We start from the raw sequence: 27,999 nt of genomic DNA, 5'->3' as shown, positions 1-27,999 counted from the left end.
TCACTAACCCATGTAGGCACCAAATGGGAGCTACCTAGTTAACCCATGTGGGCCCTATATGGAGCCCATCAAGGTCCCATCCTCAGCCCATCAGGGCTAACCCATGTAGGGCCCCCATGGAAACTGAGGAAAAAATTAGCTGGGCCCCAGATATCGGCCCAATTGCAACCCCTATGGGGCCCCACGTGGGTGTGTTGACTGGGGTGTCTCATGGGCAAGATGAATATATCACAACACAGCACTTTTCACAGATAATCTAATCACTTCATGTTAACTGACATTGTTACATAATGCTAAACATATTATTTAAATGTAAATATACAAATATTTTAAACAGCATTTCATTAAACATGCAATGTCAAATTATTTATTGTTATTTGTGACTGTTATTTTAAGTCATCATTTGGCTTCAAATGGCCTGGATTATCGCAGACACACAGTATATGGGTCATATTTGTGATACTTTTATGGGGCATCCTTATTCTCTTTCTCATGTGCTGTGACAGATATGACAGACAGATTCAGATTTGGTTTCTTCCCAGTTCCTGCAGTACAACAACCACCGATCACATACTCTCCAGCCTTAAATCTCCAGTTTTAATAACGTTTAAATATGTGCAAATGTTCTTTATTTACAATATGTGTCTAATTGAATTATTATAAAGTTTTAATATAAACAAAATAAATAATAAAGGTTCATAAAGTCAAACATATCTTGGAGTTAAGATTGGTGTTGCTCATCGAAGCACAATATATGAGGTTATGCTGGTTTGAAGTTTGATTTTTTTGATAGGTCACAGTATCTCTGTGGGTCACAGTCAGACTTGCTCATTATTTGCTGTCAATTAAACATTAATATTTATCCAATGTATAAACCAAAAATCACATTTTAATCGTGTGTAACAATTAAAAAGTAATACTTGGCCTAATTAAGTGTAATAATGTTGGTCCTAAGATTGTGTTAAAGTTGACTTGGCTTCTATTGCTTTATTGCTTGAATAATGTTCCCGTCTCAGATTAATGGGCTGAAGAAGATTAATGATTCACCAAAGAGAGTAACACAAATGCTGTTGCAATTGCGTCAACCCTTTCCTCTAATGGACTTTTTGTTTGTTTGTTTAGGACCACACAAAGTCCCTCCCTTACACAGCTGCTATAAATGTGTGAGTGCATCAGTTGGGGAGCTCAGAGAGAAAATGACTGTTATTGAGTCGCTGCTGCAGTTTTCCAGCACAGGTACATTACTGGGAGCCTTGCTGTTGCTTCTGGTTTTGTACTGGGTTTCTTCTGGATCCAAATCTCAGAAAGAAGGGAAAGAGCCACCAGGACCCAAACCACTGCCACTGGTGGGGAACCTGCTGACCCTTGACCTCACAAGACTCTTTGACACCTTTTTTGAGGTGAGAACTTGACTTGAAATGCATTCAAGTAGCAAAAGCAGCCTAACATTTTGATATTTGTTTGTAAATGTCTTTCTCTGTGCTCTCCAGCTCTCCAAAACCTATGGAGACATTTTCCAAGTGTTTTTGGGTCCCAAAAAAACTGTGGTCCTAGTTGGATACAAAACCGTCAAAGAAGCTCTTGTGAACCACGCAGAAGAGTTTGGCGAAAGAGATATTAGACCTAGTTTCAGGATAATTAACAAAGGGCATGGTAGGATTCTTTTTTTTTCTTCCCCAAATGAATGTAAATGTAAATGCAAGACATTTCAGAAGACAAAAATGTTGCCCAAACTTTCAGACCTTCATGGCCTTTTGGGGCCAATGAAATATACTCAAATGTGTATGACTACTAAAAGAAATTAGATTTTCATTACATTTCCCATAAATATGAGCTGATTATAAGGATGTATTCAAAATTTGGTGGGAAGCAACCATTTTAATAATGAAAACCCTTCAAATGCATTTAATTATGGGACTGTTGGCTTGAAAATGTGCATGCTGTGCCTTAAGTGAGTTAAGTGCTGCTAGGTTACCAGCAATATTTGGTGACAGAATGTGTAACCCATTAATTCATGACCAGTCATTTGTGAAATTGTCACTTATTATTCTGCCATAAAATGCATGCTGACACTGTATATGTCCCAAAGGTCTAAGGTTAATATATGTTTAACTCCCTGCATAATCATTTTCTGCTGTGTTGCTGCAGGCTCATGGTCTGATGGTTTTGTGTTGATCAGGGATCATCTCTTCCAATGGAGAGAACTGGAAAGAGATGCGACGCTTCGCTCTCAGCAACCTGCGGGACTTTGGGATGGGCAAGAAAGGAAGTGAAGAGAAAATCATAGAGGAAATTGAGTATCTGAAAGGAGAGTTTGATAAGTTTGAAGGTACACACTGAGACACACATGGAATCATTCTCTTAGTTTATAAGATCCATTGAGAGACTGTTTATTTCCTCTTCACAGGGAAACCCTTCGACACGACACAGCCTGTGAACTACGCTGTGTCAAACATCATTTCATCTATCGTGTACGGCAGCAGATTTGAATACACAGACTCTCAATTCACTGAAATGGTCGACAGAGCAAATGAAAATGTTCGGGTAGCTGGATCAATTTCTATGATGGTGAGTATAATAAATATGTTAACCAAAACTGTATTTTGTCCACAGATACTACAAAATCTATTATTTACAAACAAGGTAATTATGATTTATGTTAACCTGTAAGGTTTCCACTGACAACAGACATTGTAAAATGTATTATTTACACATATGGACCAGTTTTGCAGTTTTGTATAAAGTACTCAAACGTAAAAAGCTCACCTTTTTACATCAGATTTAGTTCACTAATAATTGACAATAATAATCTAAATGTGATCATTTACAATACTCAATACTAAAATTTGGCATTAGCAACTTTTCGCAACATCAGTTGTTCATACACTCAAGGTCCAATGATGTCCTTGTTCTTAGCTCATGAGCAGTTCAGTCAATTGTTAACTAGATCGCTCTGACTGGAATACTAAATCATAACTTGAGAACAGTTACAATTAGATCAATTAAATGTAGGGCTATAAAATTACAAGCAAACAATTCCCTAGAATGCCATTATATGCTTAAATATTAAAATTTGTACTCATGGAAATGACTTAAGTAGTCTAACCTGTTCATTAGAAGGGGGTGCTCCAATACTTTTGTCCATGTAGTTTGCATTAACAAAGTAAATATACTATATGCCTCCACTGTTTTGTTGAATGACATAAAACCTGCCACAGTTACCTTTGAAAGTGCATCTCTGGAGAACATGTGTCACTCCGTCTTTTTTGTCTCGTTGATTGTCCATTTGTAGTTTTACAACATATTTCCATGGTTGGGTCCGTTCCTGAAGAACAAAAATATTATTAAACACAACACTCTGCAAAATAGACAACAGATGACGAAGTTGATCAATGGGCTTCTGGAGACTCTGAATACACACGACTGCAGAGGGTTTGTCGACTCCTTTCTCATTCGTAAACAGAGCGAAGAGGTACTTCATTTTTTTTTTTTAGCATTTTCATGGATGATTCCCTTTATTGTAAATCAACACTGAAAATGAAAATCATCTGAATAGGTATACTTTCATTTCAGGTTTAGTAGTTTATTCATTTTAATGTGTTTTTGTGGATTGCCTTCGACAGAAATCCGGCAAGAAGGACTCATACTTTCACCAGGAGAATCTTATGATGACTGTGACAAATTTGTTTGTTGCTGGTACTGACACCACAGGAACGACTCTACGCTGGGGTTTGATGCTTATGGCCAAATACCCTCATATACAGGGTAAAAAGTCAAGTCAAGAGTTTTTCCTAATTTTACAATTCAATGGTGTCCAAAGGATGTTTTGTATTTGTGTGCAGATCGCGTTCAGGAGGAGATTGACAGAGTGATCGGTGGACGTCAACCAGTGGTGGAAGACAGAAAGAAATTACCATATACAGATGCTGTGATTCATGAAACTCAAAGACTGGCAAACATAGTACCCTTGAGTCTACCACACGTAACCAGCTGTGATGTTACCTTCAATGGATACTTCATCAAGAAGGTCAGTCAGAAGAATTAATATGTATGTATAAGGCCTAGCGAATATACCATCTGTGTCTTTAACATTAAGGTTTTGGTCTTTTCTCCATTTTCTAGGGCACCACTGTTGTTCCTCTGCTGACGTCTGTTTTGAAGGATCCAAGTGAATGGGAAAAACCAAACAGCTTTTACCCAGAACACTTCCTTGATGAGAAGGGCCAGTTCGTCAAGAGAGATGCTTTCATGCCCTTTTCTGCAGGTACAGTGAAACGTCAGCTCAAGGCCGAAACCATGTCTTGAATATTCAGGGGACCACAGCAATTTTAGGTAGTAATGGTCTTTTAAATTTTAAATAATTAAATTATTAAAGCATTGGTCTCAAACTAAACTGTGCAGAGCAGGGCCACAGCTCTGCACAGTTTAGCTCCAACCCTAATCAAACACACCTGATCCAGCTAATCAAGCTCTTCAGGATCACTAGAAACTTCCAAGCAGGTGTGAGTTGGAGCTGGTTGGAGCTAAACTGTGCAGAGCTGTGGCCCTCCAGGAATTGAGTTTGAGACCACTGGATTAAAGAATTTAGAGGAAGTTAAAAGAATAAAGGGTGCATCTCAATCAGCTCCCTAGCTTGTGAATCAGTAGATTGTGTACAGGTACATCTAAAAAAATTAGAATATCATGAAAAGATCAATACTTTTTGTCACTCATTTCAGAAAGTGAAACCCATATATTATATAGATTCATTACACAGAGTGAAATATTTCAAGCCTTTATTTCTTGCAATTTTGATGATTATGGCTTATAGATCACGAAAACCCAAAATTCAGTGTCTCAGAAAATTAGAATATTACATAAGATCAATAAAAAAAGGATATTTTAAACAGAAATGTCAGGCTTCTGAAAAGTATGTTCATTTCTATGCACTCAATACTCCTTTTGCATGAATTACTGCATCAATCCGGCGTGGCATGGAGGCAATCAGCCTGTGGCACTGCTCAGGTGTAATAGAAGCCCAGGTTGCTTTGATAGCGGCCTTCAGGCCATCTGCATTGTTGGGTCTGGTGTCTCTCATCTTCCTCTTGACAATACCCCATAGATTCTCTATGGGGTTCAGGTCAGGCGAGTTTGCTGGCCAATCAAGCACAGTAACACCATGGTCATTGAACCAGCTTTTGGTACCTTTGGCAGTGTGGGCAGGTGCCAAGTCCTGCTGGAAAATTAAATCAGCATCTCCATAAAGCTTGTCAGCAGAAGGAAGCATGAAGTGCTATAAAATTTCCTGGTAGATGGCTGCATTGACTGTGGACTTCAGAAAACATAGTGGACCAACACCAGCAGATGACATGGCAGCCCAAATCATCACTGACTGTAGAAACTTCACACTGGACTTCAAGCAGCATGGATTCTGTGCCTCTCCACTCTTCCGCCAGACTCTGGGACCTTGATTTCCAAATGAAATGCTAAATTTACTTTCATCTGAAAAGAGGTCTTTGGACCACTGAGCAACAGTTCAGTTCTTTTACTCCACAGCCCAGGTAAGACGCTTCTGACGCTGTTTCTGGTTCAGAAGTGGCTTGGTAGCCCTTTTCCTGAAGACGTCTGAGCATGGTGACTCTTGATGCACTGACTCCAGCTTCAGTCCACTCCTTGTGAAGCTCTCCCAAGTGTTTGAATCAGCTTTGCTTGATGGTATTATCATCCTTGTTGCTTGTGCACCTTTTCCTACCCAAATTCTTCCTTCCAGTCAACTTTGCATTTAATATGCTTTGATACAGCACTCTGTAAACAGCCACACCTTTCAGTAATGACCCTCTGTGACTTACCCTCTTTGTGGAGGGCATCAATGTTCGTCTTCTGGATCATTGCCAAGTCAGCAGTGTTCCCCATTATTGTGCTTTCAAAGAACAAGAGATACCTGGAATTTATTCTGTAGGGATGGTCATTAATTGAAACTCAAATATTGATTTTTGACTTTCATGAGCTGTAAGCTCTAATCATCGAAATTAAAACAAAATAACTTTTGAAATGTTTTACTTTACATGTAATGAATCTAAAATATATGAAAGTTTCACTTTTTGAAACAAGTTACAAGAAAAAATGAACTTTTTCATGATATTCTAATTCTTTGAGATGTACCTGTACATGAATTCGGTCACTGGTAAGTTCCCTGACTCCCTGCACGTTGGGACAGTGATCACTCGAATTCCAGTGACATGATTACGTACAACGGCAATGGACAACATACTACGTCATCTGTAATTAATTTTTTAATGTCATAACTATGAATTTTTGCCAGTATTTTGACTTTCATACGTCATTACTTGGATTGTCATGTCTTATTTAAGAATAACCAGGCAAGATGTTGTTTTTATGTGTAACAGCCTTCCATAGGCCTACATTTGACATTGATACACCAAGTCTATTGAGAATCAAGTTACAACCTACCTTCAGCCAACTTGATTTGAGACAGGACTAGTTAGTTCTGATTTTTGGCAACTATATATCCTCAACTTCTCCAGACTTCAAATCGGAGAAAAAAACTGGACAAAAGTCATGTAGTGTAGTATATGCCTTAAAGTCAGCATGAAACGGAAGTTGCGACTATTTTCTTCTCTGCTGTGACGTATATCCAAGTGAAATGGCATCTGAAATGAGTGGGGCGGGAATTGATTGGATCGTTGGTAGTGGGGCGTTACTAACAAAATGGAGGCAGATCTGAAATGCCAGTTTGCAGTTAGTGGTGGGGGATTTCTCGCCACTGGATTCACCGCCGACACCCAAGCATGAATAAATGTTTTTATTTATTATGGATGACGACCATGATCAACAGCCCAAAACATGATTAAACAGCGCGCGCGCACGATAGGGAGAGAGAGAGAGACTACCTGAATGACTGAGCGCGTCCTCCATCAGATTCAGGTTAAGTCATATTCATGAAACAAATTAGTTTGCGATGTCCTAAGAGTAATGTGTAATATCAGAATATCTTCTCAGGGTAACGTACTCTCTCGTGACTGGGAGGCTTTTCTCCTGTCATTTACCCCTCACATCAGCTAGCTCTGCCGTTGCGCCATTACTCGTGACCAGAAGAGTCGTTTTGAGGGGAGGTTTTTGATTAAAGATTACAAGGGCACATGACTTTAAAAAAAAATAATGAAGTGCACGGATACATTTATAATGAACACAGTATTTCATCAAAAAATAAGAATCGTCAATTTTGATTTCATGCCGACTTTAAGCCCGAAACACACTGCACGATTCTTGGCTGTCCCAGACGAAAGACTGGCGTCGTGAAGCAATCGCGGCGATTTCTGATTGGCCACGGTTGTTTCACGATGCCAATCGTCTGGGACAGCCGAAAATCGTGCAGTGTGTTTAGGGTTTTTTTTAGTCAAAGCTTTAATCGTAGCTAAATAAATGGCCTCCTAATGTTTGTTGTCTCATCACATTAAATTATGACTTCATGAATCGCTTTAAACCAGCCTAACTGAATATCGAGTGGTTTGCGTTACTGGATATTATTGCCGGTGTCCTTACATTTTATCCTACTCGTCAGATTTTCCTACTGGGGCTTACTGCGCATGCGCACATCAATCAACCGTTTAACATTTCAATTGTGAAATGTTGTCAGATATGAGCAAATATTAAATGTTTAGGTAGTTACGTCTCTCTTAACCTTTAAAAGCGTTGTGATAGAGTTCGCGCTCGTCCTTTGTAAAGCCTGCCGTCTTTGATATGATTGGTTACCGCAATCATTTAGACATTGACAAGCGTTGTTAGAATCTCTCTCTCTCTCTTTCTCTCACTCACACACTCTCTCTCTCTCTCTCTCTCTCTCTCTCACGCACACACAGGACGCAGGGTTTGTCTTGGAGAGAGTTTGGCCAGGATGGAGCTCTTCTTGTTCTTCACCTCCCTTCTTCAGAACTACCGCTTCACAACTCCACCAGGAGTGTCTGGAGATGATCTGGATCTCAAAGGAGTAGTAGGAATAACTTTGAATCCGTCCCCACATAAGCTGTGTGCCAACAGACGCTAATGATTCAAGAAAATATGAACAGAAAACACAGAAACAAAACTCACCTCGTTGTAGTAGATTTTGGGTGATTTTTTTTTTTTATGGTAGGCTATTCTTCTGAGTGAATATAGCCTAAATAATGAATGATGTGTGTAAAGGAAGTGGGGAAGTCGTGGCCTAATGGTTAGAGAGTCGGACTCGTAATCGAAAGGTTGTGGGTTCGAGTCCTCGGCCGGCAGGGATTGTAGGTGGGGGGGTGAATGTACAGCGCTCTCTCCACCCTCAATACCACGACTGAGGTGCCCTTGAGCAAGGCACCGAACCCCCAATTGCTCCCCGGGCGCTGCAGCATGGCTGCCCACTGCTCCGGGTGTGTGTTCACGGTGTGTGTGTGTGTGTGTGCATTTGTTCACTACTCACTGCTGTGTGTGTGCACTTGGATGGGTTAAACGCAGAGCACCAATTTCGAGTATGGGTCACCATACTTGACAATACGTCACGACTTTAAAGCCACTCTTTGTTTTATAAAACTTCAAATATAAGAGCTTCAATAGAAATGAAACATTTTGAGGCTAGCCACTAGATTATTATTCAAATGTAGAGAAAAGCGTGAACGCTCAAATAAATGAACATACTGGACTTCTCTCTTTGCTGATAACATGCTTTATTCGACGTCTGTCCATAAATTCATTCACTTTTGTTGTGGTGTAATTCCTATTATTATTATTATTTTTTTTTTACATGTATTTTACCGCACAAATAAAATGTTTTAAGGCAACACTGTTTTTTTGTCGGTGGTGATGAATGGCTCCTTTATTGTGACGTGACAATTTACACAAAAGAGTTTGATTGCCCTTACATCAACTTCAAAAGATATTGGAAGTGTTTTCTGCTTAGACGTTGAGTTATTCTAACTTGTGAACAATTATATGATCAGTTGCATGTTATTTTGGCATTTAATACCATTAGAGACCCTCATAACAGATCTGTGACCTATATGAGAGCTGATTTGATTGACAGGGCTAGCTAGTGTACATGATGAAATATTGCCTAATCAGGTCTGAAGTCACTCCAGGTTGAAGTGTGACAGAGGTTAGAGATGCACTCATGAACTGTCCCAGCAAATATGTGAATGTGGGGCCCACATGGGTTTCACATGGGCTACAGGGGTACAGAGTGGGCATGGACTCAAAATGGGCATCTTATTTGGGGCCCACTTGGGTGATCCAGCTAGGACCCACATGGGTGAACCCAGGTGGGCTCCCCATGTGGTTCCCAGTTGGGTAATTAATGGGAAATGTGTGCATGGGCTCAAAATGGGCTACACATTGTTGTGATATCTGATTGGTGAGATTGCTACTGAGTGAGCCACGCCCCTGAGTGAGGGGGAGAGAGGCCAATAAAGTTCAGTTAGGTACCTGCTACGCTGGTGATCGGTGTCTCCTTATACACGGCAACACAACATGGTGTCACAAGTGGCTAGAACTGTCTCCAGCAACTCATAGCTGCCAAATAACTTCATAAGCACCGCAGGAGAAGTAAACGTCAAAGTAAAGCATAGTTTATGCTGTTTCCTACCGGAAAAAAAAGTGTGTGCAGCAAGCGGATCACCATGTGTTTACCCACTGCATCGTAAGTAACGAGCGGGGAAGGGCTGACTGGGGTGCTTGCAGAAGGCAGTGAGGCCTTCATAGAAGCATATTATGAATTTGGAGACTGATTTAAACGCCAAAGTTTGAAAAGGGTTGAAAAAGGGGGAGGGGGGGGGGGGGGTGGGGATAAACCACAAAGCAAATAGATGAATCACCAGCACCCGTTTCGTCATATCAAATCTGATGATTTTACAAAGCCAAATGACTTTGAAAGATGGCTCAGTCGATTTGAAAGGTTCAGAGTTTCAAGCAACCTGGCACAAGCATCTGATTTGCACCAAGTTAACATACTGATTTACTGTATGGGAGACAAAGCTGATGACATTTTGTGTGGATTGGCCATGACTACAGAACAGCGTGGAACTGTGCAGAACAAATTCAAAGAATACTTCACTGACAAGATAAATGTGATCTATGAGAGAGCAAAGTTTAACTCCAGAAAGCACGAGCCAGATGAACCAATTAATGATTTTATTACTACATAGAACGCTGTGCTTTTGAAACTCTGAGAGATGAACTTATTAGAGACAGATTTGTTGTCGGATTAAAAGACACCAAACTGTCAGAGCGTCTTCAACTGCATGCAAACCTAACATTGGAGAAAGCCATAACTATGGCCAGACAGAGTGAAACGGTGAGAAAACAGCAGGCTGAACTTAGGCAGGAGGAGGACGAAGACCTAAAAATAGAGGCAGTACACAAAGAGAAATACAGGCAGGATTCGTCCAAAAAGCCAAACAAGTCAGAAAAGGGAAGAAATTGGCCAAGTTTCCAGAAAAACCGTAAAGATAAATCAAAGAAATCACACTGCATAAGATGTGGAAAAACACCATATCATGTAAAGGATCTCTGCCCAGCCAAAGATGCTGTGTGTCACCAATGCAATAGAACAGGCCATTATATGAGCCAATGCCATTCATGTGCTTCATGAGGTTAATGAGGACTGTGATTCAGACGGAGGACAAGCCTTCCTTGGAGCCATAGATTCAAATACACAAGGCTGGTGCATGACTGTTCAGATCTTGGAGCAGCCAGTAAAAGTGAAAATGGACACTGGGGCAGACGTCACAGCGATACCGGAATCAGTCTTCACACTACTAACCGCAAATAAAAACACTGGCCTAAGGAAAACACTGATGGGACCAGGGAGGCATGTTCTAGATGTGAAAGGGGTATTTTCTGCCACCATTTCCAAAAATGAAAAAAATATAGAGGAAGACATCTATGTGGTCAAAGATCTCTTCACACCACTCTTGGGCAGACATGCCATTGAAAGGCTTAACCTCATCACTAGACTGGATAACATGACAGAATGTGATGAATGGGTAAATATCCAGAACTCTTCACAGGCTTAGGTGAGCTGAAAAAGGAATACAGTATCATGTTACATCCCAGTGCAACACCATATTCTGTTAATGTAGCAAGACAGATCCCAGTACCTTTAATGGATAAAGTCAAGGAAGTGTTATCTAGGATGGAGAAGCTCGACATCATCCAGAAGGTTGAGGGACCCAGCGACTGGTGTTCTGGGATGGTTCCAGTACTCAAGCCTGACAACACTGTGAGAATTTGTGTTGATCTAACAAAATTGAACAATGCTGTTAGGTGAGAGAAGTTTATTTTGCCTTCAGTGCACCACACACTAGGCCAGTTATGCAGGGCAAAAATCTTCACAAAGTTAGATGCCAATTCTGGATTTTGGCAGGTCCGTTTGGACAAAGAGTCCCAACAGTTGACTACCTTTATTACGCCATTTGGGCGTTATTCTTTCAAAAGGCTTCCATTTGGGATCTCCAGTGCTCCAGAATTGTTCCAAATAAGAATGTGTCAGATTTTGGAGGGAGTCGTTTGTCACATGGATGACATTTCTAATTTTTTGGAAGATCTTTCGAGGAATATTACATCAGACTAGATGCAGCATTAAGGAATCACCAAAATGCTGGTTTGATGCTTAACAAAAAGAAATGTGAATTTGCAAAGACAGAAGTCAAGTTTCTAGGACACAGGTTGTCTTCAGCTGGGTTACAGCCGGACCTGGACAAACTGGCTGTGGTTCAAAATATGCATGAACCTACTAATGTGTCTGAGGTACGCAGCTTTCTGGGAATGATGAACCAACTAGGGAAATTCATTCCAGAGCTAGCCGAGAAAACAAAGCCCCTGCGTGACCTCCTCTCACAGAAAAGTCTGTGGTCCTGGGATGCTCCACAGCAGGAGTCATTCGCAATGCTGAAAAATTTTCTTTATTTCCAATATCTGTCTAATTGAATTATTATAAAGTTTTAATATAAACAAAATAAATAATATAGGTTCATAAAGTCAAACATATCTTGGAGTTAAGATTGGTGTTGCTCATCGAAGCACAATATATGAGGTTATGCTGGTTTGAAGTTTGATTTTTTTGATAGGTCACAGTATCTCTGTGGGTCACAGTCAGACTTGCTCATTGTGAAAGTGACGTGATGTGACATACGGCCAAGTATGGTGACCCATACTCGGAATTCGTGCTCTGCATTTATCCCATCCAAAGTGAACACACACACACCGTGAACACACACCCGGAGCAGTGTCATTATTTGTTGTCAATTAAACACATTAATATTTATCCAATGTATAAACCAAAAATCACATTTTAATCATGTGTAACAATTAAAAAATAATACTTGGCCTAATTAAGTGTAATAATGTTGGTCCTAAGATTGTGTTAAAGTTGACTTGGCTTCTATTGCTTTATTGCTTGAATAATGTTCCCGTCTCAGATTAATGGGCTGAAGAAGATTAATGATTCACCAAAGAGAGTGACATACATGCTGATGCAATTGCGCCAACCCCTTTCCTCTAATGGACTTTTTTTTTCTTTTTTTATATAAGGATTACACAAAGTCCCTCCCTTACACAGCTGCTATAAATGTGTGAGTGCATCAGTTGGGGAGCTCAGAGAGAAAATGACTGTTATTGAGTCGCTGCTGCAGTTTTCCAGCACAGGTACATTACTGGGAGCCTTGCTGTTGCTTCTGGTTTTGTACTGGGTTTCTTCTGGATCCAAATCTCAGAAAGAAGGGAAAGAGCCACCAGGACCCAAACCACTGCCACTGGTGGGGAACCTGCTGACCCTTGACCTCACAAGAGCCTTTGACACCTTTTTTGAGGTGAGAATTTGATAGATTTTAAAAATAATAGTAGCCTAATATTTTGAGAGATGTTGGTAAATGTCTTTCTGTGTTCTCCAGCTCTCCAAAACCTATGGGAACATATTCCAAGTGTTTTTGGGTCCCAGAAAAACTGTGGTCCTAGTTGGATACAAAACTGTCAAAGAAGCTCTTGTTAACCACGCAGAAGAGTTTGGCGACAGAGATATTGGACATGGTTTCAGGATAATGAATGATGAGCATGGTAGTATTCTTCTTTTTTCCACCTCAAAGGAATGTACAAACTGAAAATGCTTGAAATTTTGCAAAACAAAACTCTTGCACAAGCTTTCAGATCTCTATTGCCTTTCCAAGTCAATCAAATATACTCTGTGTATGACAACAACAACAACAAAAAAAAGATTTTCATTGATGAATGAATACATCATTTGGTTGGAAACAGCCACTTTAAAGGGGTCATCGGATGCGAAATGCACTTTTACATGTTATTTGAACATAAATGTGTTGGCAGTATGTGTACACATCCACTTTTTTTTAAAGTAGCATATAAATTGATTTGCCAACAGATTAATCATTTACTAACCTTCCATACAATGCTTTTAATCAGTGTAACACTGTATATGTCCAAAAGGTCCAAGGATAGTCTACTCATTGCATAATCATTCTCTGCTGTGTTGCTGCAGACTCATTGTCAGATGGTTTTGTGTTGATCAGGCATCCTGTTTTCCAATGGAGAGAACTGGAAAGAGATGCGACGCTTCGCTCTCAGCAACTTGCGGGATCTTGGGATGGGCAAGAAAGGAAGTGAAGAGAAAATCATAGAGGAAATTGAGTATCTGAAAGGAGAGTTTGATAAGTTTGAAGGTACACACTGAGACACACATGGAATCATGCTCTTAGTTTATAAGATCCATTGAGAGACTGTTTATTTCCTCTTCACAGGGAAACCCTTCGACACGACACAGCCTGTGAACTACGCTGTGTCAAACATCATCTCATCTATCGTGTACGGCAGCAGATTTGAATACACAGACCCTCAATTCACTGCAATGGTCGACAGAGCAAATGAAAACGTTCGGGTTGGTGGATCAATTTCTATGATGGTGAGTATAATAAATATGTTAACCAAAACTGTATTTTGTCCACAGATACTACAAAATCTATTATTTACAAACAAGGCACCCATTTTGAAAGTGCATTTCAGACAAAATCAGTCTCTCTTGTGTCCATTTCTAGCTCTACAACATATTTCCATGGTTGGGTCCGTTCCTGAAAAACAAAAGGATTATTGTAGACAATATTATCCAAAGTAGAGAACAGATGACGAAGTTGATCAATGCGCTTCAGGAGACTCTGAATTCACACGACCGCAGAGGATTTGTTGACTCCTTTCTCATCCGCAAACAGAATGACGAGGTATGCAATTTTTCAATGATCCCCTTTACTGTAGTAATCAAAATATTCAGGGGACAGATGAAAATCTGCGATTTTCTCAAAATCTTTTTTTTGAGTTTATTCAATCAAGCACTTGTAATTTCGAAAAAGATTTTAATCGTATTATGTTGGTAAAGGAAATAGATATTCATTTTGTGGATTTCATTTGACAGAAATCCAGCAAGAAGGACTCATATTTTCATGAGGAGAATCTTATGATGTCGGTGACAAATCTCTTTGTAGCCGGTACTGACACCACAGGAACGACTCTACGCTGGGGTTTGATGCTTATGGCCAAATACCCTCATATACAGGGTAAAAACACTGTAACGTCAAGAGTTTTCCCTCAATGCTGAATTTTTTCCCTCAGTTTATTTATTTTAGTGCAAAGGAACATATGTATTGCATTTGTGTGCAGATCGCGTTCAGGAGGAGATTGACAGAGTGATCGGTGGACGTCAGCCAGTGGTGGAAGACAGAAAGAAATTACCATATACAGATGCTGTGATCCATGAAACTCAAAGACTGGCAAACATAGTACCCTTGAGTCTACCACACGTAACCAGCTGTGATGTTACCTTCAATGGATACTTCATCAAGAAGGTCAGTCAGATTAATGAATATGTATAAGGCCTGGAAAAGTTACCATGTGCATCGTTCAAGATATCAAGGTTTTGGTCTTTTCTCCATTTTCTAGGGCACCACTGTTGTTCCTCTGCTGACGTCTGTTTTGAAGGATCCAAACGAATGGGAGAAACCAAACAGCTATTACCCAGAACACTTCCTTGATGAGAAGGGCCAGTTTGTCAAGAGAGATGCTTTCATACCCTTTTCTGCAGGTACAGTGAAACTTCAGCATAAGATTAAAAAAAAGCTAAAGAAAAAAGTATCTGTGCCCATCATACATTACCAACCAGCTGTCCAAATACATAACCAACTGGCTCTGACCTTTAGCAACTACCATTGACTGCAAATCTGGCCAAAAGTATATTCTAGCTCTGCAAAATTTTGCAGGTGAAATCCATTCATTTCAATAGATATCCACATGCATGACTTCTCCATGCAGATTTCACTCACATTAAAGTTCACCCAAATTTGCCACACTGACCAACGGGAAGCTGTTTGGTTTTAAAGTGATTTCTGTGTAAGCAGTTCTTAACACATTGCTACATTACTGAAAAATGCTGTGTCCCAAATGATGCACTGTACACTATGTATTATACACTGTACTTATGCACTGTACTCAACTGTGTAGTGTATCAATTATATACAGTTATTTTGTTTGTCATTCGTAATCGGAGTCTGATAGCCCCTCCCCCTCCATTTCGTAATTAAAGCCGCAACAGTTGAGTGCATGAAGTGTCCAACATTTCACACTTCATTTTTCATTGTGCACCATCTGGGTATTTAAAGTGTACTTTTTCAATGCGAACACAATACTCTATTGCACTATGTATACTACAATAGAGCACCAGCTCCCATTAGCTCTGTTCCAAAACCTAGCATGCTGCCTAAATAGACAGCATTTTAAACTCAACAGACCATTCAACTGCTTCTCTCTCACACACACAGGACGCAGGGTTTGTCTAGGAGAGAGTTTGGCCAGGATGGAGCTCTTCTTGTTCTTCACCTCCCTTCTTCAGAGCTACCGCTTCACAACTCCACCAGGAGTGTCTGGAGATGATCTGGATCTCAAAGGAGTAGTAGGAATAACTTTGAATCCGTCCCCACATAAGCTGTGTGCGATCAGACGCTCCTGAATGATGAAGATATCAGCAGTCCTTAAAAGATTACGGAAACCAAGCATCTCAGCTTGTTTCAGTATGAGTTGGATGATTTCTGCACTTTATTACTTATTCTTTTGAGTAAATGTATATATGTAAATATTAAGCAAAGTGTGAAACCAACCACTTTTGACCTTCTGTAAAATGTCTCAGACAAATAAAAAGTTGTAATAGGCCAAACAAAACATTTTGAGGCTATTTGCTAGATTGCTATTCATTGAATGTTGTTACTAATTGTTTGGAGAACTAAAAAGTTATTATAATTTGGATGTAAATTAAGTACAATAGAGACCTCTCACAAAGCGCTCTTTCACAGAGCAGGCATAAAAAGCAGACAGTGGCACTTTTTATTATGACTAATTTCAACTTTTTATGCCATAATTATGATTTATACAGTCAACGAGCAGTTTTTTTGAATAAACAAAACACAGTTTTATGAAATAATTACAACTTTATTTACTTTGAGATATTTAGCTTACTTGACTTCTTTTTTGATAATTACAATAATTTAGCATTATTTGACATCTGTCCATACATTTTTTTCGCTGTTGTTGTGGTGTTAATTGTAGTTTGCTCCTTTATCCTTGCACTTTAGCATTAAAAAAAAAAAAAAAAAAACCTCACGATTTTCACTTCACAAATAAAATATCCTTTTAGGCAAACAAAAAAAAAAAGTTTTTGTTGGCTCACTTTATAATGACAGTCCAAGTGTTTTTGGGTCCCAAGTTGTGGTCTTGGTGCAACTGTATATCTAACTTATCGACTAGTGAAACTGACCTCAAAGAAATTCAGCATTAATATTACTTTAATATTATTTTTAAAAGAATACTATAGAGTTTTGAAACACAACCTTTAACATCAACTTCAAAAGATATTGGAAGTGTTTTCTGCTGAGACATGGAGTTATCCTAAATGTGCACAACTATGGTTGCATTTTATTTTTGCTTTTAACCCCTCAGAGACCCTCATAACAGATCTGTGGCCCATTGAGAGCTGATTTGATTGACAGTTATTTTACCAGTGGTTTTACGTCCTAAAAAGCCTCTGACGAAATGTTATATCACCTATTCAGGTCTGTGAAAGCAGGTCTAAGGTCACTCCAGGTTGAAGTGTGACAGAGGTGAGAGATACATTTATGAACTTCGTGGTAACAGGATTTGTGTTTGTCTGAATAAGTTATTGTACAGATTATAGTATATAAAAGATAACTACCAATAGTGTTTTGACATGTCAATATTAAAGCATAGAAGAGAGTTTTCATTTCAGTTCATTACAAAATAATATTACATAATTATTATTACATAATAATAATAAAAAACATTTTTGTTGTCTTCTCTCACATATGACTTTGTGACCTTGAAGGCTGTAATAACATCTTACTTTAAAACTCAGTAAATATATAGCAGATAAAAGTTCACCCTAGTTTATAGTGTTATTCTGGTGGAGGTTATTATCTGATGGGCAAAATGCTAAAAAGTTAGCATTTTAAAGTCCCTTATAAGTTATATAAGTGAAGTGACGTACTGCCAAGTATGATGACCCATACTCAGAATTCGTGCTCTGCATTTAACCCATCCAACGTGCACACACACAGCAGTGAACACACACACACCGTGAACATACACCCGGAGCAGTGGGCAGCCATTTATGCTGCGGCGCCCGGGGAGCAGTTGGGGGTTCGGTGCCTTGCTCAAGGGCACCTCAGTCGTGGTATTGAGGGTGGAGAGAGCGCTGGACATTCACTCCCTCCACCTACAATTCCTGCCGGCCCAAGACTCGAACCCGCAACCTTTGGATTACGAGTCCGACTCTCTAACCATTATGCCACGACTTCCCCACGACATTTATAATGCTAAACAAGTAAATATGCAGATATTTGAAACAATGTTTTATTAAACATTATACAAGTTGTATTATTTAACGTTATTTGAAACTGTTATTTAAGGTATTGTTTGGGTTCAAATGTCCTGGAGTATTGTACTCATACAGTTGATGAATCACTTTTATGATACTTTTATTGTGCTTTAGCTTCAAAACACTCCTTTAAAGCTTTAAATAACAAATCTTTAATATCCTCCCAGAAGAATTTGTAAAACATATTGGTCAAACCATCCTGACCAGGAGATTTACCCAAATGCATTTTTTTAATAGCATAATCAAGTTCCTCTAATCTCAGGTCTCCATCACTCAATATCAATCTGTGGGATAAAATCTTTTACCTTTTCAAGAAATTATTTTTAAGAAGAATTATTTTCAGAGTATGATGAAGAGTAAATATTACTATGAAATGAGTATATTTCCTCAGATAATAATTTTGGATCTGTAACTACCACATCATTAATAAATAAACTATGAATTGCATTACTTTGCTGTCTCCTCTTTTCTAATTGACAAAAATAAGCCGTATTCTTCTCTCCTTCCTCCATCCATTTTGCACGAGACCTTACAAAAGCTCCTTGTACTTTCATTAGATACATACTGCCTAATTTAGCTTGAAGAGAGAGTAACTTTTCAACATCTTGAGTCATTTCTTGTGTATTACAACATGCATTCATTTCTTGAATTAACTCCAGCTCCCTCTGCTTCAAATCTCTGTATTTTTGTTTAGCAGCCCGAATCGAAACTTCCCTTGTTTTAAATTGAAAATACTCCCATTTAATCCCGCTAGTAAAGAGAAGTCATTTTTAATCTCACTAACCAAATTTCTTATTTGACAACAAAAAACTTGATCCTGCATTAAACTTCCAATAGTCCTTCTTAATGGTATGTTTGATTGCTGGAGTCAAAGTTAATGAAATCAGACAATGATCTGTCAAGGGCGCAGCAGAAATGGAAACATTAGTAGCAAACTCAGAATATTCCTCAGCAATGAGACAAAAATCTATCCGTGATTTAGAGGATCATTAGGTTTGACCCAAGAGAACTCACTAGCATTAGGATGATTGACCCTGCATATATCTGTAAGGGAATTTAAATGGCACAAATCCTGAATAATGTTATTGAAATGGTGGCTTGTAAAACTAGAAGGAGATCTGTCCAGCCACTCATCGGGAGCCAAATTAAAATCACCTCCAATTAGTACCGAATTTGTCTGAAATTTCGATTTAACCTGTGCAACAGCCTCTGTAATATTAGACAACAAAATCTTGTTTTGCCCACTATTGTTAGAACCATAAACATTAACTAAAATAACCAAAATACCTTCACAGTTAACCACAGCTGTAAGCCAATGTCCATGAGCATCAGACTAAAAAGTCCCAACCTTCCCAGGGCAGATGTTAAGGCATATGGCGACACCTGCTGAACGACTGGAGCCATGACTGAACAAAACTGTGTCTCCCCACTGCATTTTCTTATTCTGTGGAATGAGTCTCTTGTAGAAAAACAAAATGAGTCTTCTCCCCCTTACAAAACAAAAATATACCTTTGCGTTTTACTTTGTCCTTTAGTCCCCTTGCATTCAACGAACAAAAAGATAAATGAGATTTTAGTGAAACCGTACCCCACTGAAACAGAAAATGTCACTGAACAGTCAGAAAAGAGATCTGAAGAATAAACTTGCAAGACAAAAAGAGTCTATCAAACATCAACATTTCCCTTTTTCAGAATCTTTATCATCATGGAAAAAGTGCTTTCCCTCAATGAAAGCAAAAGCTCCCGTTCCAATTCAGCTGCCTTCTGTTTGTGAACTTTCATCTCTCCCTTCATTTCAGAAATCACGCTACAGTTTTCTTCCATTTTTCTTGTCAACTCCTCCAACTTCTCTTCCTGCTTGTCAAATCTTTCACTGAGGGAGTAAATAGCCTCGAGTATATCCACATTAGAAATGTCTTCCTTATCATCAGGATGTACTTTCTTCGTAATGTGCGCTTTGCTGGGAGTAACAGAAGATTCTCAGCACTACTTTCCTCGAAGAGACGCTTATTAGCTTCGACACACACTTCCATTGCGTCAACATATAATCATGATCATTTCTGATACTGACCTTATCTTCCTCTACCCGACATCGTAAGATGATGAAAAACTAAATCGTTAACAAACTATTAGGGAAAAGTATAAAAGCACTAACATGAAAAAAATCTCAAAGCTGTGTGATTAGTCTAGAATAGATTGATTAATACAAATTGTGGATGAAGTCTAGGAGGAAAGTAAATGAGCAGAATCAGAGTTATGCTTTATATTTGATTGTGCCGTGAGAAAATGTTTATATCATCGTGAATAAACTATTCCTGAAAACTATGTCAATGGTAGTAAATACAAAGTTTGTTTGAATTAAATTACCTCTATATGATATAAAAGGTGTTTTATATGTCTATTTTTTTTGTTACATACTTGCTTTTATGGCATTAATACTCACATTTTACATTCATAGATTCACTAAATAGTGCCATGTACCAAGATGCTGATGCAACTATTCTCATGGTTACTATGGTTTTGAATGCTAAATTCTCCCTGGATTTACTTGAGGTTCCTCCCATATGCACATATTACAAGGGTTTGAATGCAGCAGAGCATCTGTGCCGCACTGAAAAATGGCTGTTGTTGAGTCCCTGCTGTACTTTCCCATCACAGTTTCGTTACTGGGTGCTTTGCTATTGTTATTGGTCTTATATCGGCTTTCCTCAGAGTACAAATATAAGAAAAAAGGGAAAGAGCCACCGGGACCCAAACCTCTGCCGCTGCTGGGGAATCTGTTGACCCTTGACCTCACGAGACCCTTTGACAGCCTTTGTAAGGTGAGAACTTGACTTAAACACATTTAAACAGTAATAGTAACCTAACATTTTGAGATTTGTTTGTAAATGTTTTTCTCTGTGTTCTCCAGCTCTCCAAAACCTACGGGAACATATTCCAGGTGTTTTTGGGACCTTAAAAAGTTGTGGTATTAGTTGGACACAAAACCATTAAAGATGCTCTTGAGAACTATGCAGATGAGTTTGGAGAGCGAGATATTACACCTGGTTTTAGGATACTTAATGATGGTCATGGTAAGAATAACTAAATGCTTTGTGTTGAGTCCTTATATGGTTTATTAGGACTTTATCATTTCTAGTTACTAGGCTCATGGTCTGATGGTTTTGTGTTGATCAGGGATCCTCTTTTCCAATGGAGAAAGCTGGAAAGAGATGCGACGCTTCGCTCTCAGCAACCTGCGGGATCTTGGGATGGGCAAGAAAGGAGTTGAAGAGAAAATCATAGAGGAAATTGAGTATCTGAAAGGAGAGTTTGATAAGTTTGAAGGTACACACTGAGACACACATGGAATCATGCTCTTAGTTTATAAGATCCATTGAGAGACTGTTTATTTCCTCTTCACAGGGAAACCCTTCGACACGACACAGCCTGTGAACTACGCTGTGTCAAACATCATCTCATCTATCATGTACGGCAGCAGATTTGAATACACAGACCCTCATGGTCGACAGAGCAAATGAAAATGTTCGTGTTAGTGGATCGGCATCTATGATGGTATGGAAGTGTGATCTATATATTAACCAGAAATTATGCGGTGACTTTGAAATGATTCTTAAAATCATTAATGCATTCATATCTTTCTCTTCTCATAAGCTATACAACATATTTCCATGGGTCTGTTCCTGAACAGCAAAAGGATTATTGTAAGGAATTTGTTGAAAAATAGAGCACAAATTGTGAAGTTGATCGCTGGACTGCAGGAGACGCTGAATCCACACGACCGTAGAGGGTTTGTCCACTCCTTTCTCATCCGTAAACAGAGTGAAGAGGTACAGGTACCATGTGGCGTAGAAATACAGACATAGAAAGCGATCAGCAGCTCTGATGATTAAACTGAATCATGTACAAGTTTAGTTGAGAATTTTGAATGAATTATAATGAAGTACTTTGTAACATTTTTCCCCCTCCTTATATTAGTAAAAATTATTTTTGTTTTGTTTTGTGGGTTTGTACTTGTCAGCAATCGGGCAAGAAGGACTCACATTTTCACCATGATAATCTTCTCATGACGGTGGGAAATCTCTTTGTAGCTGGTACTGACACCACAGGAAACAACTCTACGCTGGGGTTTGATGCTCATGGCCAAATACCCTCATATACAGGGTAAAAACACTGTAACGTCAAGAGTTTTTCCTCTGAACAGTGTTGGGGAAAGTTAATTTTAAAAGCAATGCATTACAATAGCCGCATTTCCACCATTGTACTGAATGGTTCTCTTTTCATAACCGTTCCATTCCGCGCTGCGCCGAGCCGGTACGTACATTTTCCACTGCGGGGCTGATAACGGATCTCTTTGGAATGCTGTCGTGGTAACACAAGTGTTTACATATGATATGAGGTGTAAATAACCACCGCTTTATGGAGGATGATCAGAAATGTCTTTAGATTTTATTTCTAATTTGTGTTTACATTGCACAAAATAGCGTGCTTAGCAAGCTACTGAGAAATAGCAGCCAGGCAACAGACAAGAGACAGATCCTGACGTCCGCACACGCACTCTACCAGCACGGCTCAGCATGGTTGTCTAACCGTGCCGAGCATTCTGGGCCGAGAACGGTTTGTAATCGTGCCGTACCAGGTTCTCATGGAAATACAACTGGAACCGTACCTGACCGTTCTTAGAGCCCTCGCGAGACAAATAAGCCACCGTAGGTTCCAAAACAAGCCCAGTATTTTTTGGGATGATTTATTATCATGAATATATTAATATAATTATTTATTACCAATAAATGAGCCTGCAGCATCTTAAACTGAAACCACTCTTTTATCTGAAAAGCAAAAACAGAAGCTAGTTTACAAAAATCAGCAAACTGCAACATAAGTGGGAACAAAACTCATCTCCAATCACCTGTGAGCAGAATAGGATTGGAGAGATGGAAAAGGAGAAAAACACAAGAGCTTCAAAGGGGAGCTGTAACATAGCCACATATTTATAGCCTAAAATATATAGGGGTCATTCTATGGAAATGTCCATTTTAGCCTTAAATATTACACTTGAAAAACACTAGGTTACTCTCTCTCTATATATATAATTTGAGCAATTACACCTCCTTGAGCCATCACTGTGGCAATTTTTGTTTTTAATTAATTATAAAGAATTCCAAGCACCACAAAACTGCTCGTCCCCACAGCCATGTACAGAGGGAAAGTGCTTTATTTTGAGGTGAAAAACAGGTTTTTCTACCATTTAAAATAAAATAATGTACACATAACTATCAAATAAATGACATTAAAAAAACAAAATGCCAAATAAATTGTATAGAAAATTATATAAAAAATATTATATTAAATTATAATATATTATATTAAAAAAGAAAATATTATATAATATAATATTATTAAAAATATTATAAAAAAATAAAAAAATAATAATTAAGCTGTCATTTATGTGTATTCATGAACTCAAAAGGTAATCTAATAATGTGGTCTAAGTTTAAATATATAAAAAAAAGACATCTTGCCATACCAGGCTATTCGAACCAAATGTATTTACTCTTAGTATTAGGATATGACTACTTGTTTTTTTATTACAGTCCGTGATAATTAATACATTACAAAAACAATGTCAAAATTAGGCTAAAAGAAAGTCATGCCTCTAGGTCTACTTCTATCATCGCTTTGATTACAGCATCACGCACCTTCTTTTTGAATGTGATTTTTCTCCAATGAGGGGCGGAACATTTGGCAAATTATGCTACGGAATTATATTATTGCACTGGTTGGCTATTAAAGGTCCCCTGAAATGCTTTGAAACACGCAGCATTATTCTATGTGTTGACATCATTTTAACTGAAACAGGAAGACAGGGCGGGACATATCAAGCAGCCCTGCCCCTTTTTATAATAGCCAATAGCTTTCGTTTTTATCACAGCTTGGGCTAGAGCTGGGGCACGTTCAGGCTCACACCGGTGCACAACGTTTTACTACGGTTTCCAGCTTGAACGACATGTTTCCTGGAAACGGTGTGCAATGAGGTTTGAGATACGTTTTTGACACACCCAGCCCAATCAGCAGCAACGTGTATATAAAGCACGCGGTATTAAAGAGACAGCTTGCACAATGGGCCCAAGTGAAGTCGTTTACAAATGTGTCCGCTGCAGCTCGGTAAAGGCAACAATTGAAGATATTTGAAGACATATTTGTCATAAGAGTTTTATAGTAACATAGCATATCAACATGATTGTAAGTAAATGTAATTAACATCAAATTTACAAGATAAAATTATCTATAAATAATCAAATAAATTCACAAGAGCAAGTATATTGTTTGCACATGTTTATTTACATTAAAGGCAAAATAACTGAAATAATAAGAGCACAAGTATAGATCTGGACCTTCTTTAAGTCTGTCTAAATATCATGTAGTAATTGCAATGTCTTCTGGTCCATATCCTTTCCTTAGACACTGATTAATTTAACATAAAAATACTATACATATTTATATATTTTGCTACTGTATTGTGGAGTGACACTTTCATAAACCTTTCTATGCTCCTCTGATTATATAATGGTAAATATTACAATATCATACCACAACAACAGTGATCAGCAATAATTATAAGCCTAATACTCACAATAAAAATAATAAAGTCATATAGATCATAACACAGTCTCGGAGGTAAGAAGTGGATTATCCTCCACCTGAAATGTCTTTTCATCCTGAAATGCGAGGCAAATGTTGGATCACAATAATTAGGAACCACAGTTTCCACAAATCCCTTCACTCGATTGGGATGTTCAAAACACAAAGAACGGCCTTCTCAGCTGCCATAGTTGCAACCACCGTTTCCGTTTAATAAACGTTTTGTCGGGGCTGAACACAGGCCTGTTCAGAGCCATTGAACTCCGTAAAGCCGCATTTGACAGGGTATGACACCCACAATCTCACCCATATTGCTATAAAATACAGCATTCTGTGTAGAATTCAAATACTGTAGGTCTGATACGTTTTCTGGTCTGCGTCGACTCGCTCATGTGATCCGCTTTGTGCTATCCTGGAGGGCCGGTGTCCTGCAGAGTTTAGCTCCAACCCAAATTAAACACACCTGAAGCAGCTAATCAAGCTCTTACTAAGCATACTAGAAACTTCCCAGCAGGTGTTTTGAGGCAAGTTGGAGCTAAACTCTGCAGGACACCGGCCCTCCAGGACCGAGTTTGGACAGTCCTGGGTTAACATGACAACGCGAAACCAGACTCTGTCAATAGAAAGCATATTTACACTCTGAATTGTTCCCTGTCCCCTGTAGTGCACTACGTGCCGTTCACCGTACATAAAATACTAATTCTGTGAACAAGTGACCTATTTCAGCCATGGCTGCAGCGTCTATTTATAGTGTAGGCGGTGGGCACTTCAAATTCTAGAAAGCATTTGATTGGACAGAAAGTTTGATGAGAAGATGAAGTACAATTTGACATCAAACTAACTGCAAGCTTTGAATGCTTATATCGTCTATCGCGGATTTTGTCACTGTTTCAGGAGGAGATTGACAGAGTGATCGGTGGATGTCAGCCAGTGGTGGAAGACAGAAAGAAATGACCATATACAGATGCTGTGATCCATGAAACCCAGAGAATGGCTAATATTGTACCCATGAATCTCCCTCATATGACCAGCTGTGATGTTACCTTTAATGGATATTTTATCGAAAAGTTCAGAAGAATAAATATTTTAATAACCAAGTGAAAATAAAATCTCCAAGTGTCTCCAAGTGCTCCAGTTTGATGTTCATTTTAGTTTTTTAGTTTTTTTTTTTGTCCATTTTCTAGGGTACCACTGTAGTTCCTCTGCTGACGTCTGTTTTGAAGGATCCAAGTGAATGGGAAAAACCAAACAGCTTTTACACTTTTCTGCAGGTACTTTTTAAACTTAAACACCCAGTGTTTGAATAAATAAACATTTGAATTGTAATGAAACATATTTTTCCTTTCTCTCAGGACGCAGGGTTTGTCTTGGAGATAGTTTGGCCAGGATAGAGCTCTTCTTGTTCTTCACCTCCCTTCTTCAGAGCTACTGCTTCACAACTCCACCAGGAGTGTCTGGAGATGATCTGGATCTCAAAGGAATAGTTGGAGTGACTTTAAATCCTTCACCACACAAATTGTGTGCGATCAGACGCTCCTGATACTTGACAATGAAAACATACTTAACCTAATTTGAAATAAAAATTGGCATGATTTTACTTGATCTGAGTAAATGCACAAAATGTAAGCATGCAAATAACTTCAAAAACCTGATAAGAAACAATCCCCTCTGACTTTTCACTTCTGTTATTTTTGCATAACCTATCTTGAGCAGCAGGTACATGTTGTATTTGTTCATTTGTTCCAACAGGTACCCTTGCAACACCCTAGCAACCGTCATAGCAACCACTCCACGTACCCTCGCAACCATATAGCTACACCCTAGCAACAATCCAGAGCAACTTAGCTACCACATAGCAACACCTTAGCAACCACCCCTGGTACCCTAGTAGCCGCCCCAGGTACCCTAGCAACCACCCCAAGTACCCTAGCAACCATCATAGCAACCACTCCACGTACCCTCACAACCATATAGCAACACCCTACCACTCTGAGGTCCTTAGCATCTATCTATCTATCTATCTATCTATCTATCTATCTATCTATCTATCTATCTATCTATCTATCTATCTATCTATCTATCTATCTATCTATCTATCTATCTATCTCTGTAATTTTTCAAACTTTCTGGTCCAGCTTTCTCAAGCCAACTTAAAGTTTGTCGAGACAAACGTTTTTTTATCTGAAACTGCCGGAAACGTGCCGTTTACAGGTTTGTGCGCTGAAGTGCACAGTCCGGAAACACGCATTTTTACGCAGTGTTTAATTGATAACACACATGTATAGTGTTAATTAATGTAAGTAATTAAAACATGTTCAACAGCATGCAACTTATTATTTTCATAAAAATATGAGAGGGGTGTCTTTTTTCTTTTTCTCTTGCTCTCTAAGAAGTGCGTTTATGGACAAGAGGTATATGGACAAGAATTTATGCCATGCATAAACTCTTACAAAGCAAAAACAAACAATGATGTGTCCCTGCACGTTGAACAGTAACAGGAAACTTTGAACACAAAACAAATATAGTGCTAGATTAAGTTAATATTAACCTACAAAACGTGCATCCTGTCTGTCTGTTTCTCTGTCTGTCTGTCTATTGCCCGTCAACCATGAAGATCATTTTATTCAGGTCAACACCTCACATGCACGTATGTAGGTCAACTCTGACTCTGTAGGTGAACAGTTGTCCAATTGAAGCATGAATAGTACACTAGTTAGACTTTGGCTTGAGTTCATGTTTTGGAGATATACAGTGGTGTGAAAAAGTGTTGGCCCCCTTCCTGATTTTTTATTTTATTGCATGTTTGTCACACTTTAATGTTTCAGATCATCAAACAAATTTAAATATTAATCAAAGATAACACAAGTAAACACAACATGCAGTTTTTAAATGAAGGTTTTTTTATGAAGGGAAAACAAAATCCTATGTTAAAACATAACTGTGGTTTATCCCACCTGAGTTCAGTTTCTCTAGCCACACCCAGGCCTGATTACTGCCACACCTGTTCGCAATCAAGAAATCACTTAAATAGGACCTGCCTGACAAAGTGAAGTAGACCAAAAGATCCTCAAAAGCTACACAGCATGTTGAGATCCAAAGAAATTCAGGAACAAATGAGAAAAAAAGTAATTGAGATCTATCAGTCTGGAAAAGGTTTTAAAGCCATTTCTAAAGCTTTGGGACTCCAGCGAACCACAGTGAGAGCCATTATCCACAAATGGCGAAAACATGGAACAGTAGTGAACCTTCCCAGGAGTGGCCAGCCGACCAAAATTACCCCAAGAGCGCAGCGATGACTCATCCAAGAGGTCACAAAAGACCCCACAACAACATTTAAAGAACTGCAGGCCTCACTTGCCTCAGTTAAGGTCAGTGTTCATGACTCCATCATAAGAAAGAGA

The 27,999-nt window shown here is 38.8% G+C and overlaps 2 protein-coding genes and 1 pseudogene across 3 annotated transcripts; all 3 read left to right on the top strand.

Moving 5' to 3' along the window:
• The first annotated feature begins 1,167 nt into the window (after window positions 1-1,167).
• On the top strand, window positions 1,168-8,806 carry LOC306861806 (cytochrome P450 2K1-like). Its single transcript, XM_079404292.1, has 9 exons — window positions 1,168-1,400; window positions 1,491-1,653; window positions 2,180-2,329; window positions 2,408-2,568; window positions 3,293-3,472; window positions 3,624-3,765; window positions 3,843-4,027; window positions 4,123-4,264; window positions 7,860-8,806. The coding sequence occupies exons 1-9, from the start codon at window positions 1,197-1,199 to the stop codon at window positions 8,042-8,044; spliced, it is 1,512 nt and encodes a 503-aa protein (XP_079260418.1). The 5' UTR covers window positions 1,168-1,196; the 3' UTR covers window positions 8,045-8,806.
• Window positions 8,807-12,473: 3,667 nt separating this feature from the next.
• On the top strand, window positions 12,474-16,701 carry LOC306861824 (cytochrome P450 2K1-like). Its single transcript, XM_079404311.1, has 9 exons — window positions 12,474-12,824; window positions 12,906-13,068; window positions 13,539-13,688; window positions 13,767-13,927; window positions 14,061-14,240; window positions 14,432-14,573; window positions 14,677-14,861; window positions 14,956-15,097; window positions 15,831-16,701. Exons 1-9 carry the CDS (start codon window positions 12,621-12,623, stop codon window positions 16,016-16,018), a joined length of 1,515 nt encoding a protein of 504 aa, XP_079260437.1. The 5' UTR covers window positions 12,474-12,620; the 3' UTR covers window positions 16,019-16,701.
• Window positions 16,702-20,574: 3,873 nt separating this feature from the next.
• On the top strand, window positions 20,575-26,138 carry LOC306861833 (cytochrome P450 2K1-like; annotated as a pseudogene). The gene is made up of 8 exons: window positions 20,575-20,778; window positions 20,868-21,030; window positions 21,134-21,283; window positions 21,362-21,511; window positions 21,611-21,786; window positions 21,978-22,131; window positions 25,493-25,666; window positions 25,783-26,138. The product of its transcript is annotated as a cytochrome P450 2K1-like (transcript).
• The last annotated feature ends 1,861 nt before the right edge of the window (window positions 26,139-27,999 follow it).

Source organism: Barbus barbus (assembly GCF_936440315.1).
Source record: "Barbus barbus genome assembly, chromosome: 4".
NCBI classification, from domain to species: Eukaryota; Metazoa; Chordata; class Actinopteri; order Cypriniformes; family Cyprinidae; genus Barbus; species Barbus barbus.
Note: the sequence above shows the minus strand (reverse complement) of the source record. Positions and strands in the feature narration are given on the sequence as shown.